Source organism: Engystomops pustulosus, chromosome 3 (assembly GCF_040894005.1).
Source record: "Engystomops pustulosus chromosome 3, aEngPut4.maternal, whole genome shotgun sequence".
In the NCBI taxonomy this organism is placed as follows: Eukaryota; Metazoa; Chordata; class Amphibia; order Anura; family Leptodactylidae; genus Engystomops; species Engystomops pustulosus.
The window spans coordinates 225727775-225750236 of NC_092413.1; the positions used below are offsets into that span (position 1 = coordinate 225727775).

The window sequence follows — 22462 nt, forward strand, 5'->3', positions numbered from 1 at the left end:
TATTTTCAGCAATGAGTGACCCGTTATTCCATTGATGTGGATCATAAATCGTCTTCTGGAGATCTTGTAAGGGATTGTCAGACATCTCATACACTGAACTGTTACTCGTTCGAGTATTAGCGTACGCGAAGCGGCTCGGTGCTCGGACGAGTATTTCGCCCGCTCGAGAACTGCTCGAGTCAATGCGAATTGTCTTCTGATAAGTTGGCAGATGTATGGAAACATCTGCAATGTGTTCTCCAGTGAAGAACACATTGCAGATGTTTCCATACATCTGCTAACTTATCAGAAGACATTATTTCTCAATAAAAGGACACATTGAAAAATGCTCGAGTCTCCCATTGACTTCAATGGGGCTCGTTATTCGAAACGAGCAGTCGAGCATCGGCAAAAGTTCGTCTCGAATAACGAGCACTCGAGCATTTTAGTGCTCGCTCATCTCTACATGTGAGTTATAAGAGGGCTAGAACACTAAGCAAATACCTTTTGAACAAATTTTGGTGCAATGACAGATATGTGTATAGAAGGGGGGCTCCATTCAGGTGTCTACTATGTGGTCCATCCTAGCCCTTGGCCTTGGTAATGATGTAATGTTTGTTGAAGGAACACAGCTGAAATAACAATTCAGATAGAAAATTAGTTGGTGATTTTGGTGATGATTTTCTTCTACTATGGTAAAACCATTTTTGTTGATAATTCTCTCCCCACAGATCAGTTATGGAGCGATGGAGCCTATATTTAACGACAAGCTCCGGTTCCCTTATGTCTATCGCACAGTCCCTGAGGAGTCCGCGCAGAATGAAGCCCTGGTTCTTCTTCTGAAGCATTTTGGCTGGAGCTGGGTGGGGATGGTGATAGCAGATGACGAGAGCAGCCGACGAGCCAGCATGGAGCTCTACAACGTCATCACACGGAGCGGCGTCTGTGTGGCTTTCCGAGATTTCGTGAAAGATTTTGATTCTTATTTTACATCGAATACATTATATCACACGCAGAAGACGGATTGTGATGTGATCATATTTATTGGTAACTCGTACGGCTTACGGTCATTGTTCTTTATGTTGAATGATATTAACAATCCGAGGAAAGTTATTATCGTAATCTCACTCATCTTTCCAGAAGATTTAATGTTTATGATCACAATGCACGGATCTCTGCAGCTCACCCTCCAAAAAGGAAGAATTCCCGCATTTCAAAAATATTTAAACACAGCCGGTCCCCTAAAATACCCGAACATGACGATACTCTATGATGTGTGGGAGGTCTATCTGTCTTGTTGCGTTGGACATTGTAAACGTTCAGTGAAACCATGTGGTAAAAGAGACGTCCTCGGAAGGTTGTATCACTCTCTCTTTGAGGTAGACAATTTCCGTCACACCTTCCGAATTTATTCTGCAGTGTATATTGTGGCTTACGCCCTACATGATCTAATAGATTTATACAAAGAGCAAGAACGACCTGAATTATCTAGAACCCAAATCTCAACGAATGCCTGGAAGGTGAGATCTCCGGATGCTTCACATTTCAAAAATTCACTGAGATTATAGTGTATAATAGTAACTGATGGAGATAAAATGTTGATTGTTGAATTATGTCCCACTCTCCAAAAAATACTACCGTATATACTCGAGTATATGTCGACCCAAGTGTAATCCGAGGCCCCTAATTTTGCCACAAATAACTGGGAAAACTTATTGGGGCTCATTTACTTACCCGGTCCTGTTGCGATCCAGTGGCGCGTTTTCCGACGAGGATTCGGGTCTATCAGCGATTGACTAAGGTCGCGCGCCCGATGTCCACTAGGTGTCGCTGCTGCGCCGGAGTCCACCAGCCTATACCGAGGTTTTTCCGAATCTGTCTGTGTTTTTCGACAGCAACGCCCCACAATTTCCTTTGCATGCATGCCGGCGCCGATGCGACACAATCTGATCACGTGCGTCAAACACCTGGGGCAATTTGGCGCAAACCGGTCATTTTCGGTCACCCGACGAAAATTAGCGATTTGGGCCCTTAGTAAATGTGCCCCATTGACTTGAGGATAAGTCACAGCCTCCCCGAGTAATTAAATTCCTAGCAGCAGAGCCTCTAGTAATGTAATGCCTTGCAGCCAGCCCCCACTTATGATATGCCCTGTAGCAGATCTCCTAGTAATGAAATGCCCTGTAGCAGAGCCCCTAGTAATAAAATTCTCTGCAGCAGAGCCCCTAGTAATGAAATTCCCAGCAGCAGAGCCCCTAGTACTGAAATGCTCTGTAGCAGAGCCCCTCGTAATGAAATCCCCTGCAACAGAGCCCCACACTTATGAAATGCCCTGTAGCAAGCCCCCCACTTATAAAATGCCCTGCAGTGAGCCCCCCATCAATGAAATGCCCTTCAGCGAGCTGCTCCTGTTGATGAATAACCCTGCAGCCACTGCGTGTATAAAAAAAAATACTATACTCACCTTCCAGCGATGCCCGATGCTCCCTGCAGCTCCTCTTCCTTCTGCTCTTCATCAGTAACAAAGCGGACAGCGAGGAGTCCCAGCACTCTACCTGCCGGCGCACAGTATGACGTCAGCAGTGGCGACACCACCACATCACAGTGTGCACTGGGGGCAGAGCACGCGTCTCTCCCAGCTTTGTTACAGATGAAGAGCTGAAGGAAGAGGAGCTGCAGGGACCATCGGGGTGCCGGAAGATGACTATGGAAGATTCTTTTTAAGCTATCTTGTATAACCCGAGGTATTGTTTTTTAGCACATTTTTGCTGAAAATGTTGAAAAACTCTGCTTGTGCACAAGTATATTGGGTAAATCGGAATATTATGTATATCCTGGTTGAGCTAACCCCTTTCAAACCTTTTAGCCCCATAACACTGCAGCAATTTTTGCTTGTACTTTTGTTTTTCCTTAAATTTTTTTCCAGTTTACCCTAAATGTGTTACTTCAATGCATTTACAGAGCTGTTTGAGGCTTTTTATCTGTGGGATGAAATGTATTTCCTTATATTCCATGCAGTGTCTTCTAAGCCAGTCTGTTATCTTTATTTTATCCCATTTTATTTTTAATGTTTTGCTTTTATGTATGTCTGTTTATTTCACCATTTTCTGTAACCTAGAAGCATTGCACTTCTGTATATTAAATTGTCCTATAATAAGCTCTACACATCCCCAGTACTTTTGGAGAGTTGGATTCCCGCTAAGCTGTGAGTGTCTGTGTAGCTATAAGCTGTATGTGTCCAGGTACGGCACATAGAGGAGTCTGTATCTGGGGGTATGTGGGCAGTCCTGGTGCAGACATCTCTTTACCCCATAATTTCAGTTGGTGGCAGCTCTGTGTAGTAGCCTTCCATAGGCAGGTAAGTGGCAGGGGGATACAAAGGGGCACATTTACTTACCCGATCCAGCGAGATCCCCGAAAGTGCAGTGTCCGACAATAATGCACTGTGCGGCGATCGCCCGATATCCTGCATGTGTTGCTTCCCCGCTCAGGTCTGACAGAGTTCACCTTCTTCTTCCTGGTGCATGCAAGTGCTTGATCTTGTGACACAATTTGAAAGTAAATCCTGCATTCAGTCAGAAGCAATCGGATCGTCCGACAGCCCCCCACACCCCCCACTGATATGTGTCGCATGGAAATCCCAGCGCAGACACCTGTTATATACCTGTCCAAGCCGTGTAATCCCCAAAAATGGAGAAACTGCAAACCTTGACCCTTAGTAAATGAGCCCCACAATGTTCATAGTATCATAGTATATAAGGCTAGAAAAAGACGCAAGTCCATCAAGTCCAACCTTTAGGAATTAAATAAATGTTTTATCTCCATAACCCGTGATATTTTTTCTCTCCAGAAAGGCATCCAGGCCTCTCCTGAACATGTACATAGAGTCCGTCATAACAACCTCCTGCGGCAGAGAGTTCCATAGTCTCACTGCTCTTACAGTAAAGAGGATGTCCCCTGTCTATGGTGATGGTAGAACCTCCTCTCCTCTAGGTGTAGAGGATACCCCCTGTCTATGGTGATGATAGAACCTCCTCTCCTCTAGGTGTAGAGGATGCCCCCTGTCTATGGTGATGGTAGACCCTCCTCTCCTCTAGGTGTAGAGGATGCCCCCTGTCTATGGTGATGGTAGTACCTCCTCTCCTCTAGGTGTAGAGGATGCCCCCTGTCTATGGTGATGGAAGAACCTCCTCTCCTCTAGGTGTAGAGGATGCCCCCTGTCTATGGTGATGGTAGAACCTCCTCTCCTCTAGGTCTAGAGGATGCCCCCTGTCTATGATGATGGTAGAACCTCCTCTAGGTGTAGAGGATGTCCCCTGTCTATGGTGATGGTAGAATCATCTCTCCTCTAGGTCTAGAGGATGCCCCCTGTCTATGGTGATGGTAGAACCTCCTCTCCTCTAGGTGTAGAGGATGTCCCCTGTCTATGGTGATGGTAGAACCTCCTCTCCTCTAGGTGTAGAGGATGCCCCCTGTCTATGGTGATGGTAGAACCTCCTCTCCTCTAAGTGTAGAGGATGTCCCCTGTCTATTGCGATAGTAGAACCTTCTCTCCTCTAGGTGTAGAGGATGCTCCCTGTCTATGGTGATGGTAGAACCTTCTTTCCTCTAGGTGTAGAGGATGCCCCCTGTCTGTGGTGATGGTAGAATCATCTCTCCTCTAGATGTAGAGGATACCCCCTGTCTATGGTGATGGTAGAACCTCCTCTCCTCTAGGTGTAGAGGATGTCCCCTATCTATGGTGATGATAGAACCTCCTCTCCTCTAGGTGTAGAGGATACCCCCTGTCTATGGTGATGGTAGAATCGCCTCTCCTCTAGGTGTAGAGGATGCCCCCTGTCTATGGTGATGATAGAACCTCCTCTCCTCTAGGCGTAGAGCATGCCCCCTTGTCCTGGTCACAGGCCTAGGTATGAAAAGATCTTTGGAGAGATCCTTGTACTGTCCGTTCAGGTATTTGTACATTGTAATGAGGTCTCCCCTCAGTCATCTTTTTTCTAAACTAAATAATCCCAAATTTTGTAATCTGTCAGTGTATTCTAGATCCCAGTAGTGTAGATTTGTACCGTGTTAGCCGTGGAGAGCAGAAGAAGAGTGAAGAAATCAGGCGATACCTTTTTGAGGCTAACTGAGTATATTTGATGGAGATGAAGGACAAACTCCAATTATATTACCATAAACTTCAGGATATGATGATCAACAACAAAAAGAAAAAGCTCCAGAGACTGAGACAAAAAGTCTCCATCATCACAGGCGCAAGTGCTCAGCCAGTTCACCAGAGCTGTGTTGTGAATAGAGATGAGCGAGCACTAAAATGCTCGGGTACTCGTTATTCGAGACAAACTTTTCCCGATGCTAGAGTGCTCGTCTCGAATAACGAGCCCCATTGAAGTCAATGGGAGACTCGAGCATTTTTCAAGGGGACCAAGGATCTGCACAGGGAAGCTTGGCCAAGCACCTGGGAACCTCAAAAAAAGATGGAAACACCACGGAAATGGACAGGAAACAGCAGGGGCAGCATGCATGGATGCCTCTGAGGCTGCTTAATCGCACCATTATGCCAAAAGTATGGGCAACAGCATGGCAATGACAGAGTGACCGAATGAGGCTAGATAGCATCTAAAACATCCAATAATTGACCCTGACACTATAGGGGACTATGCAGAGGCAGCGGCAGCAGCGGCAGGCTAGAGAGTGTCTTGGCAACATACCCCAAATGGACTCAGGCTTAAAACCAATGGGTGGCAGAGAGGAACCAAAGGAGGTGAGCAAGAAGCGCTCAAATAATATCGGTACATGATAAAAGTTTGCCAGTATATTTTGTGGATTAAACAGCAGGGTGGCGACAAAGTTAACAAGTTTGATGTGGAAGCCATGAAAACAACCCAAAATTCTGCCTGACACATCTCGTTTGATAAGGGGACCATGTATGGAGGCAGTGAACTAGTAGTAGATTAAAGGTGCTGCAGTTAAAACTATGTTAGTTGGATCTTGGGATGGAGCTGGCGCTCCGCTGCCAGGCGAGCTTTCGCCAATCCAAGCCCCTGTCTCTAGGCTACTCCCCAAACAGCACTTCTAAGAACCTTTTGTATAAGATCAAGTGTAGTAGCGTTCTTATAAGTTTAGGATATTGCGGGTGAGGGGAATGTAAACAGATGCGCAAGAAGCGCTGAAATAATATTGGTAAATGATAAAAGTTTGACAGTATATTTTGTGGATTACACAGCAGGGTGGCGAAAAAGTTAACATGGAAGCCAAGAAAACAATCCAAAATTCTGCCTGACACAGCTCGTTTGATAAGGGGACCATGTATGTAGGCAGCTATATGGACTACTTTTGGAGGCAGCTATGGCGATGACGTGTGGAGGTAGCAACGGAGACAACGTGTGAAGGCAGCTAAAAAGACGACGTGTGGAGGCTGCTATGGAGACAATTTAATTTAGATAGTGCCTGTATGTGGCAGTCCAAAAAAGTTTTCAAACCAGAGGAGCAGGTAGCTGGTCCTCCAGAAAAATTACATAGATTGAGTGCCTGTATGTGGCACTCCCAAAAATGGTTTAAAACAGAGGACAGGGTAGTTGGCCCTCCAGAAAAATTAAATACATAGAGTACTATTGCCAGAGCCAGTTGGCCCTGGCAAAAAAATAGCCAGTTTCCTCTGCTTTAGTGTACAAAGAGGAGGAGAAGGAGGACAATGAGGAGGAGGAGTGCATACATTATTCAGGTTCAGCTTCTTTCACCTGGTGGAGAATGGAAATGCGGAGAAATCCAGGCTTTATTCATCTTGATAAGCGTCAGCCTGTCAGTGCTGTCAGTCGACAGGCGTATACACTTATCGGTGATGATGCCACCAGCTGCACTGAAAACCCGCTCGGACAACACGCTAGCGACAGGGCAGGCAAGAACCTCCAAGGCGTACAGTGCCAGTTCGTGCCACGTGTCCAGCTTTGAAACCCAGTAGTTGTAGGGAGTTGTGTGATCATTTAGGACGATGGTATGGTCAGCTACATACTCCCTCACCATCTTTCTGTAAAGATCAGCCCTACTCTGCCGAGACTTGGGACAGGTGACAGTGTCTTGCTGGGGTGACATAAAACTGGCAAAGGCCTTGTAAAGCGTACCCCTGCCAGTGCTGGACAAGCTGCCTGGTCGCCTACTCTCCCTCGCTACTTGTCCCGCAGAAGTACGCCCTCTGCCGCTAGCGCTGTCTGAAGGGAAATAGTGTTTCAGCTTGTGCACCAGGGCCTGCTGGTATTCATGCATTCTCACACTCCTTTCCTCTCCAGGGATGAGAGTGGAAAGATTTTGCTTGTACCGTGGGTCCAGGAGAGTGAATACCCAGTAATCGGTGCTGGAATAAATTCTTTGAATGCGAGGGTCACGGGATAGGCAGCTTAGCATGAAATCTGCCATATGCGCCAGAGTCCCAACGCGCAAGAATTCACTCCCCTCACTGGCCTGACTGTCCATTTCCTCCTTCTCCAACTCCTCCAACTCCTCTTCTTCTGCCCATACACGCTGAACAGTGAAGGACTGAACAATGGTCCCCTCTTCTGTCTCGCCAACATTCTCCTCCTCTTCCTCCTCATCCTCCTCCACCTCCTCCGATATGCGCTGAGAAACAGACCTAAGGGTGCTTTGGCTATCAACAAGGGAATCTTCTTCCCCCGTCTCTTGTGACGAGCACAAAGCTTCCGACTTCTTGCTGACCAGAGAGTTTTTCAACAGGCCAAGCAGCGGGATGGTGAGGCTGATGATGGCGGCATCACCACTGACCATCTGTGTTGACTCCTCAAAGTTACTAAGCACCTGACAGATATCAAACATCCACGTCCACTCCTCATTGTAGACTTGAGGAAGCTGACTGACCTGACTACCAGTTCTGGTGGAAGTTGACATCTGGCAGTCTACAATCGCTCTGCGCTGCTGGTAAACTCTGGATAACATGGTTAGTGTTGAATTCCACCTCGTGGGCACGTCGCACAACAGTCGGTGAGCGGGCAGTTGGAGGCGGGGCTGCGCTGCCCTGAGAGTGGCAGCATCTGTGCTGGACTTCCTGAAATGCGCACAGATGCGGTGCACCTTCATGAGCAAATCAGACAGATTGGGGTATGTCTTGAGGAAACGCTGAACTATGAGATTTAACACATGGGCCAGGCATGGCACATGTGCCAGTCTGCCGAGTTGCAGAGCCGCCACCAGGTTACGGCCGTTGTCACACACAACCATACCTGGCTTCAGGTTCAGCGGTGCCAGGCACAGATCAGTCTGCGCCGTGAAACCCTGTAATAACTCTTGGGCGGTGTGCCTTTTATCGCCTAGGCTCAGCAGTTTGAGCACCACCTGCTGTCGCTTAGCGATGGCACTGCTGCTGTGCCTAGAGCTACCGACTGATGGCGCCATGCCCACGGATGGAAATTCAGAGGAGGAGGTGGAGGAGGGGTGGGAGGAGGAGGAGGCATAGTAGGCCTTTGAGACCTGGACCGAGGTAGGGCCCGCAATCCTCGGCGTCGGCAGTATATGACCAGCCCCAGCCTCCACCAAGTTAACCCAATGTGCCGTCAGCGATATATAGTGGCCCTGCCCGGCAGCACTCGTCCACGTGTCCGTGGTCAGGTGGACCTTGTCAGAAACGGCGTTGGTCAGGGCACGGAGGATGTTCTCTGACACGTGCTTGTGCAGGGCTGGGACGGCACATCGGGAAAAGTAGTGGCGGCTGGGGACCGAATACCGAGGGGCGGCCGCCGCCATGAGGTTTCGAAAGGCCTCGGTCTCTACCAGCCTATAGGGCAGCATCTCCAGGCTAAGCAACTTGGAGTTGTGGACGTTGAGGGCTTGGGCGTGTGGGTGGGTTGCGCTATACCTCCTTTTGCGCTCCAGCGTCTGGGGTATGGAGAGCTGAACGCTGGTGGATGCTGTGGAGGATCGTGGAGGCGAAGATGGGGTTTTCGCACGTGAGGTGTTTGGGCCGGGGTCCTGGGCAGGGGGCTGACTAGCAGATGACACAGGGGAAGGAGCAGGGGTGTGCCCGGCCGGAGGTCAACGGGTTTGGTGCCATTGAGTGGGGTGTTTAGCATTCATATGCCTGCGCATACTGGTGGTAGTTAAGCTAGTAGTGGTGGAACCCCTGCTGATCCTGGTTTGGCAAAGGTTGCACACCACAGTCCGTCGGTCATCCGATGTTTCTTTAAAGAACCTCCAGACTTCTGAAAATCTAGCCCTCGCCACGGGAGCTTGACTACGGGCAACATTTGGCGCTGATGCACCAGCTCTGGCCCTGCCTCTCCGTCTGGCCCCAACACTGCCTCTTCCAAACTGTTCTGCTATAGGACTCGCCTCCGTCTCAGAAGCACTTTGTTCACCCGGCCTATCAACCCAGCTTGGGTCTGTCACCTAATCATCCTCCGATCCCTCAGTCTGCTCCCCCCTCGGACTTCCTGCCCTGACAACAACTTCACCACTGTCTGACAACCGTGTCTCCTCATCGTCCGACACCTCTTTACACACTTCTTCCACTACGTGAATAATGTCATCATCACCCACAGACTGCGACCGGTGGAAAACCTGGGCATCGGAAAATAGCTCAGCAGCAGCAGGACAAGTGGTTTGTGACTGTGGGAAGGGTCCAGAAAACAGTTCCTCAGAGTATGCCGGTTCAAATGCCAAATTTTGGTGGGAGGGGGCAGACTGGGGGGAAGGAGGCTGAGGTGGAGGAGCTGGAGGAGTGCCGATTTCGGTGACATGGGTGGACTGCGTGGAAGACTGACTGGTGGACAAATGGCTAGAAGCATTGTCCGCAATCCACGACATCACCTCTTCGCACTGTTCTGGCCTCAACAGTGCTCTACCACGAGTCCCAGTAACTTCAGACATGAACCTAGGGAGTGTACCTCTGCGGCGTTCCCCTGCTCCCCCATCAGCAGGTGGTGTCTCACCCCGCCCAGGACCACGGCCTCTGACCCCTGCAGTAGTTGGACGCCCACGCCCTCGTCCTCTACCCCTAGCCCTCGGGTTAAACATTTTCCAAATTAAAGTGTAAACTTGAAAAAAAAAAAATTGTGTTTATTTTTTTTTTTGTTTTTTATTTTTTTTAACAAAACGATGCTATCCAATTGCTATGGCCAGTTTCTAACCTACACTGACAGCACACAACTGGATTTTGTGCTTTGCAAGATGAGTTTGAGCTATAAAATGAAATAAAGGTAAAAAAAAAATAAAATCAGCAGACTCTGCCTAATTCTACTCAAACCCCTAATAAATTGTCCCACTTCGGTGTTTGAGGTGGATATGTGTGTCACTAAGAGCTAAACACAACGGTAGCAAGTCCCCCTGCAAATTCCTCACAATATGGTACTTGCTGCACTACTAATGCCAGCAAGCCCAGCCACAAGCAAACAAAAAAAAAAAAGTATAACGTTATTGTAGCCCTAAGAAGGGCTGTTGGGTTCTTGTAGAATCACTCCTACCTAACACTATTCTAATAGAACACCCTAACGCTTTCCCTGACCAGCAGCAGCTCTCTCCCTAGCGGCATCCAGACACAGAATGATCCGAGCAGCGCAGGCAGGGGCTAGTCTATTCCAGGGTCACCTGATCTGGCCAGCCAACCACTGCTATCGACGTGTAAGGGTACCACGTCATGCTGGGTGGAGTGCAGAGTCTCCTGGCTTGTGATTGGCTCTGTTTCTGGCCGCCAAAAAGCAAAACGGCGGGAGATGCCATTTTCTCGAGCGGGCAAAGTATTCGTCCGAGCAACGAGCAGTTTCGAGTACGCTAATGCTCGAACGAGCATCAAGCTCGGACAAGTATGTTCGCTCAATTCTAAAGGAGACCCCACAGGAGGCCAGAGTGCCCCTAGTAGTCACACAGCCACAGCCACAACTGGAGATCCTACGTCACATTGCCAAGGAACTCCAACCGATTCTACATAAAGACACAAGATTAAAAGAAATATTTCCAGACCCTCCTCTCCAGTCCCTCCGGCAACCACCAAACCTGAAACAACTGGCTGTCCGGAGTGCCCTGAGACCCCCATCAGAAAATGGTGCCTCACCTGCCTGCGAAGCAGGTGTAAAATATGCCAGCACATTCACACAGGTGACCAGGTACCTCAATCACAGCAGGTACATCAGATCATGGGGACCTTTTCCTGCAGGTCCTCTAATGTGGTCTACCTAATTATGTGGGGCACTATTACTAATAATCATCATACTGGGGGAACTATTACTAATAATCATCATACTGGGGGCACTATTACTAATAATCATCATACTGGGGCACTATTACTAATAATCATCATACTGGGGGGGCACTATTACTAATAATCATCATACTGGGGGCACTATTACTAATAATCATCATACTGGGGGAACTATTACTAATAATCATCATACTGGGGGCACAATTACTAATAATCATCATACTGGGGGCACTATTACTAATAATCATCATACTGGGGGACACAATTACTAATAATCATCATACTGGGGTCACTTTTACTAATAATCATCATACTGGGGGCACTATTACTAATATTATCATTCTGGGGGCACTATTACTAATAATCATCATACTGGGGGCACTACTACTAATAATTATCATACAGCGGGAACAATTACTAATAATCAGCATACTGGAGGCACTATTACTAAAAATCATCATACTGGGGGCACTATGACTAATAATCATCATACTGGGGGCACTATTACTAATAATGATCATACTGGGGGCACTATTACTAATAATCATCATACTGGGGGCACCATTACTAATAATCATCATACTGAGGGCACTATTACTAATAATCACCATACTGGGGGCACTATTACTAATAATCATCATACTGGGGGCACTATTGCTAATAATCATCATACTGGGGGGCATTATTACTAATAATCATCATACCGGGGGGCACTATTACTAATAATCATCATACTGGTGGCACTATTACTAATAATCATCATACTGGGGCACTATTAATAATGATCATCATACTGGAAGCACTATTACTAATAATCATCATATGGGGAGGAATATTACTAATAATCATCATACTGGGGGCACTATTACTAATAATCATCATACTGGGGGCACTATTACTAATAATCATCATACTGGGGCACTATTAATAATGATCATCATACTGGAAGCACTATTACTAATAATCATCATATGGGGAGGAATATTACTAATAATCATCATACTGGAGGTACTATTACTAATAATCATCATACCTGGGGCACTATTACTAATAATCATACTGGGGAAACTATTATTAATAATCTCAGATTACAAAAGAAGCCCTTTTAGGACTGCCTAGGCAATGAACTATTCTATTTACAAATCTGTCCTAAGACAGGATAGAGCCTTAAAGGTCAGGCCTAAAACATAACTTTTATTAGATCTCTAAAGGTAAGAAAATGGTAAATTAGTCACACTATATATATTAATTAAAATTCGCAGGTATGAGGCCACTATTGTCCTAATGTCATTGTGCTAAGTATTCACTCAGCCTATATCTGTGTGAACGGGTCTCTGCAGTGACCCTTCACTATGGTGGCCTCAAACAAGTCAAATTAAAAAACCAAACAGAAGCCCCCCCGACATGTTTCGCTGGAACCCAGCGTCATCAGGGGATCGGGGCTAATGGTTTGTAGGAGGAGCCAAGGTGAGGATATGTAACTTTGGGGTGGGACTATCTATCAAGATAGACCAATGAGTTACAAAGCGATCTCAAATTCCTTACTGCTATGTTATTGATCACTACGATGGCCAATGGATGTTCGACAGGGGGGGTCATCCTATTCAAAACACACCCAATGGAGTATCTTACCTCGTCATGATTGGGTACCTCCAACCACTGAGGGCATCAGTGAGTGACGTCCATCCCCGATGACCTCAGCGTCATTGGGATACCGCGAGTTACCGCGATACCGTAGAAGATACGCGCATGCGCTAAATCTTAGAATCAGTCGGGCGTCCCGCCCGAGGATATGCGCATGCGCAAGATCTTAGTGTGAATCTCGCTGTTGATACTGCGCGTGCGCGCAGAGATAGAAACATCGATCCACTATAGCCAAGAGGCTATGCGCATGCGCAAGATCTTAGTGTGAATCTCGCTGTTGATACTGCGCGTGCGCGCAGAGATAGAAACATCGATCCACTATAGCCAAGAGGCTATGCGCATGCGCCCGGACTTAGTCCGCTCAATAGTGCTCAATTGTAGATTACTGCGCTTGCGCAAGCGCAGTAATCTACAATTGAGCACTATTGAGCGGACTAAGTCCGGGCGCATGCGCATAGCCTCTTGGCTATAGTGGATCGATGTTTCTATCTCTGCGCGCACGCGCAGTATCAACAGCGAGATTCACACTAAGATCTTGCGCATGCGCATATCCTCGGGCGGGACGCCCGACTGATTCTAAGATTTAGCGCATGCGCGTATCTTCTACGGTATCGCGGTAACTCGCGGTATCCCAATGACGCTGAGGTCATCGGGGATGGACGTCACTCACTGATGCCCTCAGTGGTTGGAGGTACCCAATCATGACGAGGTAAGATACTCCATTGGGTGTGTTTTGAATAGGATGACCCCCCCTGTCGAACATCCATTGGCCATCGTAGTGATCAATAACATAGCAGTAAGGAATTTGAGATCGCTTTGTAACTCATTGGTCTATCTTGATAGATAGTCCCACCCCAAAGTTACATATCCTCACCTTGGCTCCTCCTACAAACCATTAGCCCCGATCCCCTGATGACGCTGGGTTCCAGCGAAACATGTCGGGGGGGCTTCTGTTTGGTTTTTTAATTTGACTTGTTTGAGGCCACCATAGTGAAGGGTCACTGCAGAGACCCGTTCACACAGATATAGGCTGAGTGAATACTTAGCACAATGACATTAGGACAATAGTGGCCTCATACCTGCGAATTTTAATTAATATATATAGTGTGACTAATTTACCATTTTCTTACCTTTAGAGATCTAATAAAAGTTATGTTTTAGGCCTGACCTTTAAGGCTCTATCCTGTCTTAGGACAGATTTGTAAATAGAATATTATTAATAATCAACATACTGGGGGGGACTATCACTAGTAATTATTATACTGGGGGCACTATTACTAATAATCATTATACCAGGGGCACTATTACTAATAATCATTATACTGAGGGCACTATTACTAATATTCATACTGGGGGGAATATTACTAATAATCAGCAGACGGGGGGTACTATTACTAATAATCTGTATACTGGGGGCAATATTACTAATTATCAGCTTACTGGGGGCACTATTACTAATAATGATCATACTGGGGTCACTATTACTAATAATCATACTAGGGGGCACTATTACTAATAATGATTATACTGGGGCACTATTACTAATAATCATACTGGGAGCACTATTACTAATAATCCTCATACTCGGGGCATTATTACTAATAATCATCATACTGGGGGCACTATTACTAATAATCAGCATAATTGGGGCATTATTTCTAATAATCAGCATATTGGGGGCACTATTACTAATAATCAGCATACTGGGGCACTATTACTAATAATTTGCATACTGGGGGCAAAGTTACTAATAATCGGCATTCTGGGGGCACGATTACTAATAATCATCATACTGGGGGGCACGATTACAATTAATCAGAATACCGGGGGCACTTTTTCTAATAATCATTATACTGGGGGTAGTATTACTAATAATCATCATACTGGGGGCACTATTACTAATAATCATACTAGGGGGCACTATTATTAATGATCATACTGGGGACACTATTACCAATAATCATACTGGGGGCACTATTACTAATAATCATACTGGGGACACTATTACCAATAATCATACTGGGGGCACTATTACTAATAATCATACTGGGGACACTATTACTAATAATCATACTGGGGGCACTATTACTAATAATCATACTGGGGGCATTATTACTAATTTTAGAGATTTTTATCTGGGCCTAACCGCCCTTAGCAGTTGTATGGCGACTTTCAAATTAACCCTTTCATGGTTGTCCTGGTACCAGGAACTTGAAGATAAAACCAAGACACGTCAGTCTCTTAGTGTATGTAAAGATCTTCTCCCGTTTAATCAGCGCTGAATGTATAAAAAGACAGAAAGATCAGCATTGGTGGGCGTGACAAGGAGATAAGGTGCTTGGATGCTGTAGGCTTAGTTTAAATGTACTACAACTAGAGATGAGCGAACATACTCGTCCGAGCTTGATGCTCGTTCGAGCATTAGCGTACTCGAAACTGCTTGTTGCTCGGACGAGTATTTCGCCCGCTCGAGAAAATGGCATCTCCCGCCGTTGTGATTTTTGGTGGCCAGAAACAGAGCCAATCACAAGCCAGGAGACTCTGCACTCCACCCAGCATGACGTGGTACCCTTACACGTCGATAGCAGTGGTTGGCTGGCCTGATCAGGTGACCCTGGAATAGACTAGCCCCTGCCCGCGCTGCTCAGATCATTCTGTGTCTGGATGCCACTAGGGAGAGAGCTGCTGCTGGTCAGGGAAAGCGTTAGGGTGTTCTATTAGAATAGTGTTAGGCAGGAGTGATTCTACAAGAACCCAACAGCCCTTCTTAGGGCTACAATAACATTTTATTTTACTTTTTTTTGGTTTGCTTGTGGCTGGGCTTGCTGGCATTAGTAGTGCAGCTAGTACCATATTGTGAGGAATTAGCAGGGGGACTTGCGACTGTTGTGTTTACCTCTTAGTGACACACATATCCACCTCAAACACCGAAGTGGGACAATTTATTAGGGGTTTGATTTGAATTAGGCAGAGTCTGCTGATTTTTTTTTTTTTACCTTTATTTCTTTTTATAACTCAAAGTCATCAGGCACAGCACAAAATCCAGTTGTGTGCTGTCAGTGTAGGTTAGAAATTAGCCATAGCAATAGGATAGCATCGTTTTGTTTAAAAAAAAAAAAATTAATGTTTACACTTTAATTTGGAAAATGTTTAACCTGAGGGCTAGGGGTAGAGGACGAGGGCATGGACGTAGGCGTCCAACTACTGCAGGGGTCAGAGGCCGTGGTCCTGGGCGGGTGAGACACCACCTGCTGATGAGGGAGCAGGGGAGCGCCGCAGAACTACACTCCCTAGGTTCATCATGTCTCAAGTTACTGGGACTCGTGGTAGAGCACTGTTGAGGCCAGAACAGTGCAAAGAGGTAGATTGCGGAAAATGCTTCTAGCCATTTGTCCACCAGTCAGTCTTTCACACAGTCCACCCATGTCACCGAAATCATCACTCCTCCAGCTCCTCCACCTCAGCCTCCTTCCCCCCAGTCTGCCCCCTCCCAGCAAAATTTGGCATTTGAACCGGCATACTCTGAGGAACTGTTTTCTGGACCCTTCCCACAGTCACAAACCACTTGTCCGGTTGCTGCTGAGCTATTTTCCGTTGCCCAGGTTTTCCACCGGTCGCAGTCTGTGGGTGATGATGACATTTTTGACGTAGTGGAAGAAGTGTGTAAAGAGGTGTCGGACGATGAGGAGACACGGTTGTCAGACAGTGGTGAAGTTGTTGTCAGGGCAGGAAGTCCGAAGGGGGAGCAGACTGAGGGATCGGAGGATGATGAGGTGACAGACCCAAGCTGGGTTGATAGGCTGGGAGAACACAGTGCTTCTGAGACGGAGGCGAGTCCTATAGCAGAACAGGTTGCAAGAGGCAGTGGTGGGGCCACACGGAGAGGCAGGGCCAGAGCTGGTGCATCAGCGCCAAAAGTTTCCCGTAGTCAAGCTCCCGTGGCGAGGGCTAGATTTTCAGAAGTCTGGAGGTTCTTTAAAGAAACACCGGATGACCGACAGACTGTGGTGTGCAACCTGTGCCAAACCAGGATCAGCAGGGGTTCCACCACTACTAGCTTAACTACCACCAGTATGCACAGGCATATGAATGCTAAACACTCCACTCAATGGCACCAAGCCCGTTCACCTCCGGCCGGGCACACCACTGCTCCTTCCCCTGTGTCATCTGCTAGTCAGCCCCCTGCCCAGGACCCCGGCCCAAACACCTCCCTTGCAAAAACCCCATCTTCGCCTCCACGATCCTCCACAGCATCCACCAGCGTTCAGCTCTCCATATCCCAGACGCTGGAGCGCAAAAGGAAGTATAGTGCAACCCACCCACACGCCCAAGCCCTCAACATCCACATCTCCAAACTGCTTAGCCTGGAGATGCTGCCATATAGGCTGGTAGAGACCAAGGCCTTTGGAAACCTCATGGCGGCGGCCGCCCCTCGTTATTCGGTCCCCAGCCGCCACTACTTTTCCCGATGTGCCGTCCCAGCCCTGCACAAGCACGTGTCAGAGAACATCATCCGTGCCCTGACCAACGCCGTTTCTGACAAGGTCCATCTGACCACCGACACGTGGATGAGTGCTGCCGGCCAGAGCCATTATATATCGCTGACGGCACATTGGGTTAACTTGGTGGAGGCTGGGACCGAGTCTCACCCTGGGGCTGCTCATATACTGCCGACGCCGAGGATTGCGGGGCCTACCTCGGTCCAGCTCTCAAAGGCCTACTATGACTCCTCCTCCTCCCACCCCTCCTCCACCTGCTCCTCCAAATTACCATCTGTGGGCATGGCGCCATCAGTCGGTAGCTCTAGGAACAGCAGCAGTGCCATCGCTAAGCGACAGCAGGCGGTGCTCAAACTGCTAAGCCTAGGCGATAAAAGGCACACCGCCCAAGAGCTATTACAGGGCATCACGGCCCAGACTGATCTGTGACTGGCACCGCTGAACCTGAAGCCAGGCATGGATGTGTGTGACAACGGCCGTAACCTGGTGGCGGCTCAGCAACTCGGCAGACTTTTTCCTCAAGACATACCCCAATCTGTCTGATTTGCTCACGAAGGTGCACCGCATCTGTGCTCATTTCAGGAAGTCCAGCACAGATGCTGCCACTCTCAGGGCAGCGCAGCGCCGCCTCCAACTGCCCGCTCACCGACTGTTGTGCGATATGCCAGATGTCATCTTCCACCAGAACTGGTAGTCAGGTCAGTCAGCTTCCTCAAGTCTACAATGAGGAGTGGACGTGGATGTCTGATATCTGTCAGGTGCTGAGTAACTTTGAGGAGTCAACACAGATGCCGCCATCATCAGCCTCACCATCCCGCTGCTTGGCCTGTTGAAGGGAAGAGACGGGGGAAGAAGATTCCCTTGTTGATAGCCAAAGCACCCTCAGTTCTGTTTCTCAGCGCATATCGGAGGAGGTGGAAGAGGATGAGGAGGAAGAGGAGGAGAATGTTGGCGAGACAGAAGAGGGGACCATTGTTCAGTCCTTCACTGTTCAGCGTGTATGGGCAGAAGAAGAGGAGTTGGAGGAGGAGGAAATGGGCAGTCAGGCCAGTGAGGGGAGTGAATTCTTGCGCGTTGGGACTCGATTACTGGGTATTCACTCTCCTGGACCCACAGTACAAGCAAAATCTTTCCACTCTCATCCCTGGAGAGGAAAGGAGTGTGAGAATGCATGAATACCAGCAAGCCCTGGTGCACAAGCTGAAACAGTATTTCCCTTCTGACAGCGCTAGCGGCAGAGGGCGTACTTCTGCGGGACAAGTAGCGAGGGAGAGTAGGCGACCAGGCAGCTTGTCCAGCACTGGCAGGGGTACGCTTTACAATGCCTTTGCCAGTTTTTTGTCACCCCAGCAAGACACTGTCACCTGTCCCCAGTCTCGGCAGAGTAGGGCTGATCTTTACAGAAAGATGGTGAGGGAGTACGTAGCTGACCATACCATCGTCCTAAATGATCACACAGCTCCCTACAACTACTGGGTTTCAAAGCTGGACATGTGACACGAACTGGCGCTGTACGCCTTGGAGGTTCTTGCCTGCCCTGCCGCTAGCGTGTTGTCCGAGCGGGTTTTCAGTGCAGCTGGTGGCATCATCACCGATAAGCGTACACGCCTGTCGACTGACAGCGCTGACAGGCTGACGCTTATCAAGATGAATAAAGCCTGGATTTCTCAGGATTTCCATTCTCCACCAGGTGAAAGAAGCTGAACCTGAATAATGTATGCACTCCTCCTCCTCATTGTCCTCCTTCTCCTCCTCTTTGTACACTAAAGCAGAGGAAACTGGCTATTTTTTGCCAGGGCCAACTGGCTCTAGCTATACACTCACCGGCCACTTTATTAGGTACACCATGCTAGTAATGGGTTGGACCCCCTTTTGCCTTCAGAACTGCCTCAATTCTTCGTGGCATAGATTCAACAAGGTGCTGCAAGCATTCCTCAGAGATTTTGGTCCATATTGACATGATGGCATCACACAGTTGCCGCAGATTTGTCGGCTGCACATCCATGATGCAAATCTCCCGTTCCACCACATCCCAAAGATGCTCTATTGGATTGAGATCTGGTGACTGTGGAGGCCAGTTGAGTACAATGAACTCATTGTCATGTTCAAGAAACCAGTCTGAGATGATTCCAGCTTTATGACATGGCGCATTATCCTGCTGAAAGTAGCCATCAGATGTTGGGTACATTGTGGTCATAACGGGATGGACATGGTCAGCAACAATACTCAGGTAGGCTGTGGCGTTGCAGCGATGCTCAATTGGTACCAAGGGGCCCAAAGAGTGCCAAGAAAATATTCCCCACACCATGACACCACCACCAGCCTGAACCGTTGATACAAGGCAGGATGGATCCATGCTTTCATGTTGTTGACGCAAAATTCTGACGGTACCATCCGAATGTCGCAGCAGAAATCGAGACTCATCAGACCAGGCAACGTTTTTCCAATCTTCTACTGTTAAATTTCGATGAGCTTGTGCAAATTGTAGCCTCAGTTTCCTGTTCTTAGCTGAAAGGAGTGGCACCCGGTGTGGTCTTCTGCTGCTGTAGCCCATCTGCCTTAAAGTTCGACGTACTGTGCGTTCAGAGTAGCCTAGAGACAGGGGCTTGGATTGGCTAAAGCTCGCCTGGCAGCGGAGCGCCAGCTCCATCCCAAGATCCAACTAATATAGTTTTAACTGCAGCACCTTTAATCTACTACTAGTTCACTGCCTCCATACATGGTCCCCTTATCAAACGAGCTGTGTCAGGCAGAATTTTCAGGTGTTTCACCAGATACATAGTGGAACTCGGCCCATCTGTCGCTGCCATGCTGGAGACCTGAAGTTGCAATCATAGCAGCGCAATATGGATGCCCCATACTGTCGCTCTTAATCATGGAACTATTTCTGAAAAAAAAATTAAAAATAGAACCACTATGCTATTCCATTATTCCTAGGTGAAATATTCAAACGACCCAGCCTGCTTTGAAAATTATAATTTTTTCAAAGTAAACGCTTCTGGCCCCCAGGCCCATTTTGGGTAGGGAGGAGCCGAGAGACAGGGGCTTGGACAGACGAAAGCTCGCCTGGCAGCGGACCGCCAGCTCCATCCCAAGATTAGGCAGCCTCAGAGGCATCCATGCATGCTGCCCCTGCTGTTTCCTGTCCATTTTGCCTCCACGATCCTCCACAGCGTCCACCAATGTCTCCATGCGCAACTTTCAACTCTCTATACCCCAGACGCTGGAGCACGAGAGGATATACAGCACATCATCCCCTTATCAAACGAGCTGTGTCAGGCAGAATTTTCACGTGTTTCACCAGATACATAGTGGAACTCGGCCCATCTGTCGCCGTCATGCTGGAGACCTGAAGTTGCAATCATAGAAGTGCAATATGGATGCCCCATACTGTCGCTCTTAATCATGGAAGTCGTCTCCATGGCTGCTTCCACATGTCGTCCCCTTATCAAAAGAGCTGTGTCAGGCTCATTTTTCGGGTGTTTCACCAGATACGTTATGGAACTTGGTCACTATGTCGCCACCATGCTGTGTTATCGACTAAATATACCGTCAACCTTTTGTTCACGTAGGAAATCATTTCAGCGCTTCTTGCTCAACTCCTTTGGTGAAGCCTGAGTCCATTTAGGGTATGTCGCCATGGCATTCTCTAGCCTGCCACTGCTGCCGCTGCCTCTCCATGCCGTCCCCTATAGTGTCAGGGTCAATTATTGCATGTTTTAGATACTATCTAGCCTCATTCGGTCACATTGTCATGGCCATGCTGTTGCCCATAATTTTGGCATAATGGTGCGATTAAGCAGCCACAGAGGCATCCATGCATGCTGCCCCTGCTGTTTCCATCCTTTTCTGAGGTTCCCAGGTGTTTGGCAAAGCTTCCCTGTGCAGAGCCTTGGTCCCCTTGAAAAATGCTCGAGTCTCCCATTGACTTCAATGGGGCTCGTTATTCGAGACGAGCACTCGAGCATCGGGAAAAGTTTGTCTCGAAGAAAGAGTACCAGAGCATTTTATTGTTCGCTCATCTCTAACTACAACCTCTCTCTAATACATTTTACAAAGAGTTAATTAATTGTACTCAGTTCTCAGGGACCTTCTACACAGATAAACAATATTGTTTATACTAATTTCCTGAGAAGAAAGAGATAAACTGGCACCAAAAATCAAAATATTGAACTAATGATGAAGGACAGACTGGATTCTCATTAAATGTCAAAGGGAATTAGCTGACAGGTCTTATAGATTTATATCTGGGGCTCAAACCCCTAATCATTGTAAGGTGACTTTCAAATTAAATGAGTCTGTGTCCAGCGCTGGAATTTGACTAACTTGAATGAAAAGACAAGACCTGTCCTTGCAGGAAGTTAGCAACAAGACTGATAAGTTTATTGAGGGACGGACATTTATAGAAAACCATAAGGCACTTTACATAAGGCGTGTAATTAGGAAAGCAGCAACTATAATTGGGTGTTCTCACCCAGGAAATGTAACACTATTGGATGTAAGCACACAAAGGAGTCTAATACTATTGGCTACATGCAAATACTGAAACTTCACATAAACCAAATGTCCAGATGTCCACCTGGATACCTTCCACTAGGTGGTGCTAGTAAGCACTAACTCTTTGTTTGAAGAGGGAAACACCCAAACTTAGTTATCACTACACAAAGTTATATGAAATAATGCTGAGTCTTTAAAATGTCCGATAATACGTAAGATGGCGTCTGAGTCCAGTGTAATATCTTTAACAATTCCCCCCTTTTGAGCTTTGCATGGCCTGTAACTTTTGTCCAGAGTGACCTCCTCAAACTCCAGGTACATACAGGTAGGCTAAGCCCTTACCTGCTGGACTTGTTAACTCTTCACCAGATCCCCTGGAGGCCAGTCACTCGGGGGTTACAGGCCTGCATACTCAAATTACATAATTGTGTTTCCATAGTTTATGGGTTTATTAACAGGCTGGTTCTTCAACAAGACGGTATCCTCCACACCGGCACTTCTCCTGTCATGGTTCTTACCACCTGGACGGCCATCTGGGACATGGTGGACTTGATGAGGAGGACCACACAACACGCAATAAGTGACGAGAGCAAAATCACAATCCCCAATATCACCCCCACTTAAAGGAAACCCTTCCAATCCC

General features: G+C 47.5%; 1 protein-coding gene across 1 annotated transcript in view; it reads left to right on the forward strand.

Annotated features, from left to right (window-relative positions):
* The first annotated feature begins 725 nt into the window (after window positions 1-725).
* LOC140122985 (vomeronasal type-2 receptor 26-like) overlaps window positions 726-22462 on the forward strand; it is a 51023-nt gene continuing 29286 nt past the window's right edge. The window contains exon 1 of the mRNA XM_072144235.1: window positions 726-1499. Coding sequence (XP_072000336.1) covers window positions 726-1499 — 774 coding nt within the window. The remainder of the gene's footprint in view (window positions 1500-22462) is intronic.